Source organism: Haliotis rufescens, unplaced genomic scaffold, assembly GCF_023055435.1.
Source record: "Haliotis rufescens isolate VD_foot unplaced genomic scaffold, xgHalRufe1.0.p SCAF_16, whole genome shotgun sequence".
Taxonomy (NCBI): Eukaryota; Metazoa; Mollusca; class Gastropoda; order Lepetellida; family Haliotidae; genus Haliotis; species Haliotis rufescens.
Window position 1 is genome coordinate 6,483,724 of NW_025963846.1, and position 12,835 is coordinate 6,496,558.

Consider the following 12,835-nt stretch of genomic DNA (forward strand, 5'->3'; position numbering starts at 1 on the left):
TTCGTGGCTATTGAAACTGATTTTATGTCCGCATCTCCAACTTTTAGTCTCACTTAAACATCACCCGTGAAGATCCGGGTAGAATATTTGTCTTCAACAACCCATGCTTGCTGTAAAAGGCAACTAACGGGATCGGGTGGTCAGGCTCGCTGACTTGGTTGATATATGTCATCAATCCCAACTGCGTGGAACCCATGAAGATCCGGAGTAGAATAGGTCTTCTATTCCTCTCAGCAATATTCCAGCTATATGACGGCGGTCTGTAAATAATCGAGTGACCAGACAATCCAGTGATTGACATCATGAGCATCGATCCACGCGATTGGGATCGATGACATGCATCAACCAAGTCAGCAGAGCCTGACCACCCGATCCCGTTAGTCGTCTTTAACGACAAGCATATGATGAGGAGGATACAACACATGTCCAGTGTTCTTGTTCTGTTTACAAGATGCTGCTTAGCCATGTACGCGAAAGTGACATTGAAAATCAGGACACAGAAGAAACCTATCTAGACACATCAGGTGTTACATGCATGCATGCCCGGTTTGTGAAAGAGTATGTACTGCAAGATTATCACAGTCTCTTCAATTCAGAATTTCAACCTGAGTCTGACAAAGATAAAAAAAGTTAAGGGATTCAATGTTAGTGCAAAATCAGGAAATAGTGCTGGTTGCAGAATCTCCTCGTGTAACCAAATATTCAGTAAAAGGAAGAAATGAAAGTGTTGAATTTGTACATGTCAACAATGAAAACTGGACTATTTCATGCCAATCAGGACTTTGTTCTGTTGGAAAATCTAAAACTGTAAAGAACTTAGAGGGTTCCCAAAGGCTCTGTCCACATTTATTGACAATGAAAGAAAACCAACAACTCTGGATTCCTTCAACACCAACTGAGAGTACTGAGGAACTAATGAGCTCTTCTTCATCTACATTCACTGAAAAGGTATGTCAAACCGTGCAACAAAACCGTCTTTTGTATCTTATTATGATAGATATATGGATTGTTGTTAAATTCACATCTGATGCATCCATTTTCCTTAGTAGTAATAAATATAATATGTCAAATACCGATAAATACTGTTCAGGAATATATGGTTGATAAAAGGCACATTTCTTTCCATTCACTCAAAATTGCTGATTTTATCCTTGGAATAGTTTCCTTTTAACATGTTCATAAAACTTGAGATCGGTTTTTATTTCTACACTTTTTGGTATTGCTAATGTTTGCACTTTCATCACCAGTCAAACATCAATGTCGACACTGGCTTATGGGACTATGGATCACTGAGTAAACATATTCCAACTCCTCAGAGTTGCCCAAAATACAGGGAGTAAGTAGTATTTTTATCCTTAATCGCTGTGCTGTGTGAACTATTTGTGTATAGATTTCATATGGTCTGACAACAAAACACTAGAATGGAATTACAATGTATCTAAATTCTAATGTAAGCTATTGAAGTCAATCCTTATTACTTAAAGTCCCAACCGGACTATAAATAGCGCGGTATTTTGCGAGATCTTAGTGTTTGACAGACGTTGCGATGATCGGTCAGCCAGTAATCGGTGACCCAAAATCTTGAATAACTAAAGAACGAGACAACATTCACATCCAAATCTTGGCAGACAGATTTGCCCTACACCAGTCAATGTAACAAAAGTCACACGATATAAAAAAATATTACATTCGATCTGATGTTTGGTTGTAAAAAATCCAGTCGTCTGTGAAACAACAGAAGTGGGAGGAGTTAGCCTTCGGTCAGCTGACATCTACTGCGCGAGCGAATCTAATTATAGTAAACCACGTGGCGAACTCGCACATGGCACACCTTCTCGAAGTGTTTGTTTACTTGCAACGAAACTGCCAAGAAACTACCAAATGGCATTACAAAGACGTTAAGTTCAGTACCACAATGAACACATACCCATACAGTTTACGACTGTTTTGTGCAGGTATGTTGTGAAGTTGCCGAATGGAAACTATTTTGACTTGCATTGAAATGTCACATCCGCATGAAACAATCTGTGAGTCAGACCCAACAACTTTTTACACGGGAATTCCAAATAAAATATATCTAGATCTAGCTACTGAAACCTCATTACAGTTTGCTTATATTTCTTTCACATTTATGCAAAAGGACAAACACGACAGGTCTAGTAATTGTAAAGAGTGCAGGCTAAAACGTCACCTCAGCAAAACGTCACCGATTTCTCTGGCGAAAACGGCACCGCATTTGGCGAAAACATTGTAAAAGCGACTATGCAAATTAACTTATACAAAATAAATAAAAGTTATAATGTCGACAATATGTAGTTTATTCATACACAAATCTATCATCTTTGGTGGACATGTTAATATAACAGTTTACACATATACACAATATGAAGTAATTCTTACTTCGATTTCTACAAATCAGATGATTAATTTGAAATATGTAGACAGTGCTTGTTTATAGAAATATGCAGGTTATGAATAGTCGATGTTTACTTCAGGAGACGTCTTACCTTTCAACTTATTTAGCATATTTATCACCACGTATCATCCATAAAATCCATATTCAGAATATACAATGTATTTGAATCCACGAGCACATGCATGATTCAAAACACAATCAGGCATAATTTCACGGCGCACACTAGTCCGAATTATCAATATCATCAACAGTTTCGTACAGTCACGAGTCAACAGTCTTGAAAAGATCCCTCGATGATTCCTCAAATCATTCCTTCTGTCCAACATCGTCCAACAGTTCTTGGAAAGAGTTTTGAGGACTACCACCACCTATGTCCCATATAATCCCGATTAGGAATGTTTGGATATAATCCACGAACATGGTTCAAAACACAATTGGGCATAATTTCCCGGCGCACACAAACAACAGTTTCGTCCAAATGGTTACGATTCAACAGTCTTGTCTTCTTGGAAAGATACCTTGGATTCCTCCATGCATTTCGTCTATCCAACATCGACCAATAGTTCTTGTAAATAGTCCTGCGAACCCCACTATTTCTGTCGTGAGGGGCGGAGCCTCGGCCAAGCCATCTTTGAGGAAATGTTGTCACACACGGGCGGCAAAAACAAAATTCACATTCCTGAATTTCCTGGAAACGATCGTCGATACTGACATTCAGATCACAATCTAAAACGTTCACTCCATCCTCAGCATCAATAAAAGTAGGGGGTTTCTCTGACGAATCTTCTTCACCGGTGACATCTACACTTGCATCACTCAACTTGTCTTCCAAGGCTTCGTCAATCGTTGCATCACTTTCCCGCGTCTGAACACTGGCATCACACGACGAAACGTCCTGCACTGCGGCATCGTAATCCCATCCCGAGTAATTGAATAAACTTCGAATGGCTTCTTGTTGCATTTCATCAACATTTAGTGTAATAGTGAACTTGGATGACATCATGAAAGCGTTGAAATATATAAGCAGTGAACGAACGTGAAAGCGACCTGTCAAAATTTTCTTGGTTGTGACACCCATTAGAAACCGATAGAATTTGGAAGCGCTCATTATATGAAAGATATATTACACATCATGAAAAAGTTTGATGAATATACGATTTGTAGCGATTTAAGGAATGTTTCATTATTTACCGTGAATAAGTATCATTTCACATTACAAATAAGCATATTTAGGCATGGCTAGTCGTCATAAATCAAAATTTCAACTTATGTAAAGCACCCTCTACAACCCTCCAAATAATGGTAGCGCGTTGTTTTGGTCAGCTGTTTCTTATGTCGCGTGACCCAAGCGTTGGTGGGTAGTCTAATACACGACGGGTTGGATGGGTTGTGTTGGTCTGGAGGGTTAATGGCATTCATTGCATTCAAACAATCAAAACCGACCAATTTTGTATTATATAAACAATATATATGCAACTCAAGTTAGGTTCTCGAAAAAGTCTCAAAGTTAAACTCTTATCAAAAGCGAAAGTCACCTGTCACACCCCTATGGGTTACATAAGCCACGCCCAATTTCCCGCTTTTCTCTATTTGTTGTCTGCTGATTTTATGCAACCGATCTGTAGATCTAGAGTGACGAATATTGTTAAAAATGGCAGGTATTGCTAGAATGTTAAGCGATAGTAACGGGATTAAGAGAAAATATTCAAAAGACAATCCAGAAGCTGTGAAACGAAGAAATTCGGAGAGAAAAACTTCACCACAAGGAAAAATTAACTTTTCAGCTGAAAACAGAGACGAGATTGATTTCATTTATGAACAAGCGAAGAAAATCAAAACTTTTCTCGGAGAAGGGAACCCTAATCTTGTGACAAACAAACAACTTCTCGATAATACTTTCTCATATTTTATTGAGAAAAATATCGATCCAGTCCGTGCAAACGTTTTAACAGATGATGGGAATATTACTGACGAATCTTTTACGCGTGATTCTTCATTCTGCAAGTGTGAAAATAGGGATGAATGCAATCAAAAGATGTTTTGTGCCTCTGAAAATGCTCTTGAAAAGCTCTGTGGTCGTCTTTATTCGCACAGTTTGTCTCATGCTCGTTTCCTGCTCAGAAATTGGACATGAAAATGATTGGACATGTTGCCTATGTTACTTTCAGATGTGAAAAAGATCATGTGATAATATGGCCCAGTTCACCCTATCTTGGTAATAAATATTTGGTAAACTCTCGCATGTGTCATGGATACCTTGTGTCTGGAATGTTACCCAATCAGTACGACAGATTTGCGAAAGCAGCTGACATTTGAAGACTTGGTTCAGCTTACATATCTGACATGTTTTCAAACTATAAAGAAGTCGTTTGTGATTATAAGTCGTGGATCATGCGAGGATGCACTTTTAGAAGAAATTGTGACCTACCCGAATATGGATGGAATTAATATTCTCACTGACGCTCGCCATGCCACACGGAAAAACTCCCGTTTTACTGATGTTGTTTGCATTGGAGCTAACACTCACAAAGTTATCAGGACGGAAACTGTATCAAAAGTAGACAATGCCTGCACACAAAAACACGAACTTATTGGAACTCAGCGTATCTATGAATATCTTGATAGTGTTGACAATGGTGTCGGAGTACATGTGAAATTACATTGTCATGACAGGAATCCGGTCATCAATAAATGTATCAGGGAGGAGCGCCCTGATACAACGTCAACAAATGACACATGGCACGCTACGAAAAATGTTACAAAGGAGGTTAAATGTGTGTGTTTGGGTCCAAAATACAAAGAGGGTGTGACGTGGCATCGCGAGTTATCGGACAAAGCAGGGAGTATCAAGACTCATTTTTATTGGTGCATTAGGAACTGCGATCAAGATGCCAACAAGCTCCGCGAAAATATTATGAATGTGGTCAATCATTACAAGGATATCCATAATAACTGTTCAGAAACGTCGAGATGTAGACAAGACGCGCACTATGAATCATCCAAAACACTGATTTGTGACCCAAAGGCTGAGCTACTTCTGTGTCAAGCTTTGAAAAATACTGTTGTGTATAAACATACCGACGACTACGTTCATTGTATGGACACGTTTTTTGTTGAAAGTTTCAACAATTCACTGCTACAATATCATAACAAAAGAATTAATTTTTCTGACGATGTTTATCGTTTTCGGACGAATATGGCACTATTAGACTGAAATGAACACGTAAATAGACCAACAACATCATCAAGATATGTCATGAATGCTAGAAACCCAAGACGTCAGGCCGAGACCAAAGTCCTCAAACGGAAAACTTACAACATGTGGGATCAGATTTGGAAGGACTATGTCGCCATTTTCCTCGAGTAAACGTAGGTAAAAAAATTTAAATGATTTTAATAGATTAACAACGTTCATTTGTTACCTACGATGATGTGCATAATGGTGTTCACCTGTTGCCGATTACCGCATGTATTTTAGATTGAGACACGTGGGTTACTATAAATAGTAAGCTCCGCCCATTTTCCTTATACGTAAAATATTTACTCCGCATGCACCCCGATTAGGCTGATCGGATGTTGGGGCTTTAAAACATGTCAAGTGCACATTGTTTCCTCCACTGCTATTTGTTAAAATATTGTGTATCATATTGTATATTAAAGGATTAGGACATATCTTGTTGTATTTCAGAAATATCCACTTGCATGAAAAATGGTGCTTTCAGCACCAAACAGATAAATCCGGTTTTGTCAGTAATATCTTGCTTTGTCCTGCACTAACAGAAAACTGTTCATGTGGGGTATGTATGAATTTCCAAGCACAGTATTACCAGTATTACCAGTGTTAGACATAGAGACTGGAGGGATTTATCCACCCCTGCTCAAATTGACTTAAATGCTATAGAGCAGGAAACGAGACCGTAAAGTGATGATCATTTTGCCCCAGGAAGAGGTATAGTCATATTATATATCAAATGAAAGCTTGAAACTTATGGATTACAAAAATGCATGTCGTAATAAAAACGATGTGGACAGTTTTTTTATATCAGGCATTTGAATGGAGGTAAATTAAATAAACTTTATAATGCCAAATGCTAAGCATAAGCCAAATTCAGTAACTTCATCGCGACCTAGGCTAGCTGTCACAAAGTTAAAATGGCGGGCGTCGGCGAAACACATAGCTCAGCCCTGATCACAAATTCACACAAATATGGATAAATATCAAGCTGCCAAGTGATTGTGATCTGTTTGTTGAAGAACAAAGGTATGATTAATCTGTATCTGATGGTTAATTTGCGTAACTGTGTGCTTAGAACGATGAATTCTTCAAAAGTTTCGGTCAATGCAAAACTCTTGAAAAAAGTAAACAAGATCCTTTTGACAGGCACGTTGTTGACATCGATGCTTATGAGGTACTGGCACATCCTAAACAATATGCGTAACATGATGGCATGGACATATGATTATTTTTACGAGATAACAGTGTGCCATGAAGCTCTATAAAAGCATGCTATGATCCTCTGATAGATTTCTTACCAAAACGGGATTCAAAACATTGAATTACGTAAAAAAAACGAGGTTGGCAAAAGTATACTGATATATACCTGCAAAACTAATTACGGTTTACAGGATAATTATGATATAATTCGTGCACTGTCATATAACCATCAAAAATACAACAGGGAAATATTTAGGAAATATTTCTAATTTTTGCAAGCTGTCATAACTTACATATTTTATAATAAAGACTCATTAATATTTATATATTCTTTGTGATGGCCATCACAATATATCATGAACGGGGATCAACCTTCGTCTGTCTGTACTTTTGATTCCATACCACCCTCAATCCAGAGCTAACAAACGTTGGTGAGGCTTGAAAAGTAATGTATGCACAGAAAGGAAAGGAAAGGAAGTACATGCAATGTAGAGTTTATTTCATCATTGAGCTTCAGAGATCTGTCATTACATCGCGGTACGTCAGTGCTTTCTGCCTTTGACTTATCTGTACATTGAAACACAACCCTTGCCATTGAATGGAAAATATTCTTCCCATCAACCGTTTCACAGTTAATATCCACATTGTCATCACCCTCTTGTATAAGCAATCCACCATCTGCAGGTGAGACAATGCCACTTGGTTTATAGATGCCATCTCTGATTCTGTGTAACTCCGACTAAGCTAAACTCCATAGGAGTGCAGCGTATCTCTTATGCTACGAGATCCAAATTCATGGTGCATTTGAATGGCTAGACCCAAATGAAAAGGGGTTGTTGTGTTTGTTGAGGCATAAACAAAACACTCTGCAAGAGCAACTGCCTTTCGATGTATGTCATCTGACGGCGTGTATAAAACTGCATTCAAAGCTTTTCTGTCTATCAACCATAGTACAAACTGCAACAAACTGTCAGGAACAACCTGTTAGGACGCCTCTTGAGAAACCCCACTGGAGGCTGGATAAGAATCCTTCTTTTTGACTTGCAATATGTTGTGTCTCAAAATCGTGACTGCATTTCTAAGAGTTAACATTTTGTTTTCCGCATTGAAAGCCTCCCCATCATCATCATCATCGCCATCAAACCTTGCCAAGTGTAGCTCCCCCTTGAGTATGTGCGCTGCGTGGATTGCATCAGCCAGAGTTATGGAACTGCTGAGTAACATGTTTGGTGACCCCTTGCCAGCAATCCTCTCCACTGATATTTTGTCGCCGAAAAAGGAACAGAGTCTCGTTTTAAGTTTGTCACTTTTGTAGTTGCTGTTGTTTGAGGACTGATTTGTTATGAGTTCATTATATCTTGCTGTGATTTTTGCCATTGATAGAGCTTTTCCTTCCGTGAAAAGATCGATTTCTATCTCCTCCACTTGTTTTGCATTAACTTTCAGGATATAGCTCCCACACAACTTTTTTCATCGCCTCCTTGGCAAATGGTAAGGCCAAATGTAGACCTCACATTAACTAGACTTAAGAAATCTGATACAAATCCTCTTATTTATAAACAAGAATACAATCAATTAAGAAACACTTATGACACTTATAAATCTATATTTACAGATGGATCAAAGGATGGTGGCGCCGTTGCTAGTGCCACCATCATTGGATCCAGAACAGTATCTTCACGATTACCAGATAATAGTTCCATATTCACAGCAGAAGCGCACGCAATTTCAACAGCACTAAAATATATCAAGAAGAAATCCAAATATAAAGACTTCTTTATTTTTTCAGATTCACTTTCGTGCCTTCAGGCTATTAAAAATATGTCATGTAAACATTCATTTTTAAGTGAAATTCTTGAGTTATTTAATGATCTTGCGACTGGCCAATATGACATCGTCTTTTGTTGGTTACCAAGCCATGTTGGTATCACTGGTAACACAATGGCTGATGCTGCTGCAAAAGCAGCACTCGACAAATCTGTGACACCACTTCTTTTAACCATACAGTGATTATAAACCTATAATTAGATCTTACATCCGTGATCTGATGCAAAAGAAGTGGGACGCCCAAGTAGGTATCAATAAATTACATGAAATAAAACCAAATACTGGTTACACCTACTTTGGCTGTCAGTCCAGATTTGAAGAGGTTGTATTAAGACGATGTCGTATTGGTCACTCACGTTATACTCATGAATATTTACTTAAAGGTGAGGATCCTCCATTCTGTATCCCTTGTGATGAAAGAATCACGGTCAAGCATGTTTTCCATCACAAGGGATCAATATTTCAAAGTATCATGTATCAAGGATCTTTTTTATCAGGTAAGTAGTCATTTAATTATTGGGTTTTTAAAGGAAATTGAATTACTACATAAAGTTTGATTGATATATTTTGTAAATAAATAAATAACTTTTATAATTGGTAGAATTATTCAATAACTGAGATTGTTAGTGGCTATATCCTTGATGGGGGTTGCAGTAGTGTAAAATTATTGTCCCCCTGAGAGGGTATGTCAGACCACGTCTTTCAAAGTATGTTTATTTCTGCTCGTTTTTAGACGTAGTATATATGTTCATTTATTCTGGCTAGATTTGTCATTAATCGCCAACAGCGGAAGGGATGATGTAAATCCGGCTGGGGTCCATGCAGGTAGCAAAAGTACTGTAAGTCCCCATGGACCCTAGCATGGTGATCTACCTTCAGCTGCTGGCGATCCATAGCCCTTTTTTATATTGTACCGTTATATATAGTGATATCTTTTATAGTTGTATGCTAGTTTTAAATATTAATCTGTGATATTCTAGTAATTTTACTCTACATCGATGACAGGTTTTTATATAGTTAAAACATATGTATTAATAAATGAAATTTCTCGTCACGATATGGCTGAAATATTGCCGATGTGACGTAAAGCTTTAACTCACTCACTCACTAGTTTTGCAAATGCCTCATCATACACAGATTTCTCAGAAATCGTGTGATCATCGTCATTGTCATTCATATGTTGTACTTGATTGGCTGCTCTCAGGAATCGTTTCATACAAGTCTCATGATATAAACCTTCTTTGGCAATTGAATCTTCACCTTTTAGCCCATTTCTGGTGTCCCCCGCCGTGATATTGCTGGAATATTGCTAAAAGCGGCGTAAAACCATACTCACTCACTCACTTCCCCTTTTATCCTCTCAATTACACCCATGTCCCCCACTGCTATTGCTGCTGCATTTAGGTCACCAGCTCGTTCAAAAGACTGAATTGTGTGTAGTTTGTTGTTACCACGATGCTTTTTGAAGCCACAGATTAAACAAGACGACCACTTTATTGATTTGACAGATCTAGGTATGATAATGTCAGTGAATCATCATGCTTGACGTTTATGATGCGACGCAATACTCCATCTTGACGACTGTGTGCAGCTGAGACTACACTTTTTGAACCATGGATTGTTCCCAATGTGATGTCCCCGTCCTTTAGCCCACAAATCAGACACTGTTCGTGTACATCATTAAAATAGAACTTAGATTTTTTCTTACTGGTGCCAGCTTTAGAGGGCTGGGGTTGCTTGAATTGCAAGGTTCCTTCATTAATCTGTAAATAAATCATAAGTCTTTGCTTGTGTTTTTCTTACAGAAAATATTCAACTTGCTTTCTTTGTGTTTTCTGCTATAAGAACGTGTAAACCGACAGACGCCTTTGTAATCATTATTAGCGAGGAGGAAAGCAGTATTAACCTTTGGCAGTGCGGCACGGTGTACGCCGTGTCTAGGCCTAATTCATACCACTAGCACTCTTGTTTTTGGTCTTATTAAATCAGAAAAAAAAAAAATATTACACAACGTTTGTCGTCATTACGATCATTTAGCCAAAATATTCAATTTATCCTACTATTTAATACAGATACACATGGCAAGTGGCACGCTGCTATCAATGAAATGTATGGGTCGGCGTTTCCCGAAGCATATTCACTGTATATTTTAATAAATCTTTATAATTTGAATTTATATTCGCTACAATACCAACGTTAACAGTGTGATATGTCTTGCATGAGCAGTATTTTTCTCATTAATTATTTCCTGTGACCATTGTGCGTTTGTTTACGTTTAGTGCCAACAAGGGAGATCACTCCCAGCTGAGGATGTATGGACAACTACTTTTATATATACAGACATGTCGGCGTTTTCCGATGCATATTTTGTTCCAAATTTCTAGATTAACGTCCATGTGAAATTCATTACGACAAATTTATTTTGATTCTACATACATTAAACTTTACCAAAATGTATACAAAAGGTATACCTCTTTCAGGGGCATAATAATATAGGTTTCAATGGGAAATCCGGGAACGTTTGCTCGGCTACTATATATGTATAATGTTATAATGCATCATAATTTAAGAACTTCAGAAAAATGCTTATTTTAAACCAAACTATTAAATAAATCCTAATTTGCTCGCCAGGGGCACATGGTTAAGAAACAGCTTAAGAAACTACCTGACAGTTGGAGGTCATTTTAACCTTTTGTATCCTTATCAAACAGAACTTTGTTACCCAAAAGTCACTCTGACAGCCTTTGCTTTCAGTTGTCTGATGTTGCCCAATCAAATGATGTTGGCATATATATATTTTATATCCATTTACAACATTAAGGATGACTGGAAGAATGTATACTGTAGGTTTTGGTTGGTTTGTTGTTTAACGCCGCACTCAGCAATATTCCAGCTATGTGACGGCGGTCTGTAAATAATCGTGTCTTGACCAGACAGTCCAGTGATTGATATCATGAACACCGATCTACGCAATTGGGATCGATGACATGCATCAACCAAGTCAGCAAGCCTGACCACCCGATCCCGTTAGTCGCCTTTTACGACAAGCATAGTCGCCTTTTACGGCAAGCATGGGTTGCTGAAGACCTGTTCTACCCCGGATCTTCACGGGTCGTATACTGTAGGGGTCAGATAATGCTCAAAATGTACTCAGGACAATACGTGAATTTACAAGTCCAATTCATATGCTACCACTGGTCCTTGTTGCGTTATCAATCTTGCACCAAGCTTTAATCTTTTTTCAGGGCACCTTCCATGATGTACAAACACCAGATGGCATTAACCTACTACAGCAGTACAGCACAAAAACAACACTTTACACCAGACTAGCCCCTATTGAGCAACTGTGTGCTACAGAAAGTGCAGTAATGGCAAATGTTTGCTGTATTATACAGGGGAAGAGGAAGGCATTCACTTTAGGAGCAAAGAAACCGCCATTGTTGATGAACTCTGTCATGACTTTTTGTATAGAATTAAAGCTTTTCAAGTGACTTCCTTACACAATTATACCTGCTTACCAGGATGCACATCGTAACCCTTAATCTTACAATCCAGAAAGTGGTGTGGCATATCATTTTATTGAAAGTGGAGACAATCTACAATATAAACAAGATCAGCAAAACTAAAATTTATGATGACCTACCAGCAGCAGATGAAAGATGTAACAAGGACTTCCCTAGTAGTTTGTTTTTCTGGTTTTGTCCCATTCATGTTCAGTGTTGGGTTCCACATAATTCCTGAAAGCGAAGGCAGAAAAGATCCATTTGCTTCTATGTTCAAGTACCTACCTGAACCACCAACTGATGAACTAGTATTTTATGACTTTGTTTGTTCACTTTCTGAATACTGCTTGAATAGAGAACCTTCATTCTTTAGAGACACTCGATTCTTCCATGATTATTTCCTTGGTTGTACGCATGTATGTGGCGACGCTTTCAAGTCTTCAGTATTTAAAAATGTGGGTGTCAACACAGAAATCTTTGAGCCCTGTGAAGATTCCGGGGTAGAATAGGTCTTCAGCAACCAATACTTGCTGTAAAAGGCGACTAACGGGATCGGGTGGTCAGGCTCGCTGACTTGGTTGATGCTTGTCATCGATCCCAAATGCGTGGATTGATGCTCATGATATCAATCATTGGATTGTCTGGTCCAACTCG

General features: G+C 38.3%; 1 protein-coding gene and 1 long non-coding RNA gene across 2 annotated transcripts; both read left to right on the forward strand.

The window, feature by feature from the left end:
• Positions 1 to 373: 373 nt before the first annotated feature.
• LOC125380993 lies at positions 374 to 12,231 on the forward strand. Its single transcript, XR_007221570.1, has 3 exons — positions 374 to 1,336; positions 6,105 to 6,213; positions 11,924 to 12,231. It is a non-coding gene; the product is annotated as an uncharacterized LOC125380993 (long non-coding RNA).
• Positions 4,379 to 5,630, forward strand: LOC124121909. The gene has a single exon (XM_046485038.2). It carries the CDS (start codon positions 4,665 to 4,667, stop codon positions 5,628 to 5,630), a length of 966 nt encoding a protein of 321 aa, XP_046340994.2. The 5' UTR covers positions 4,379 to 4,664.
• Positions 12,232 to 12,835: the final 604 nt, after the last annotated feature.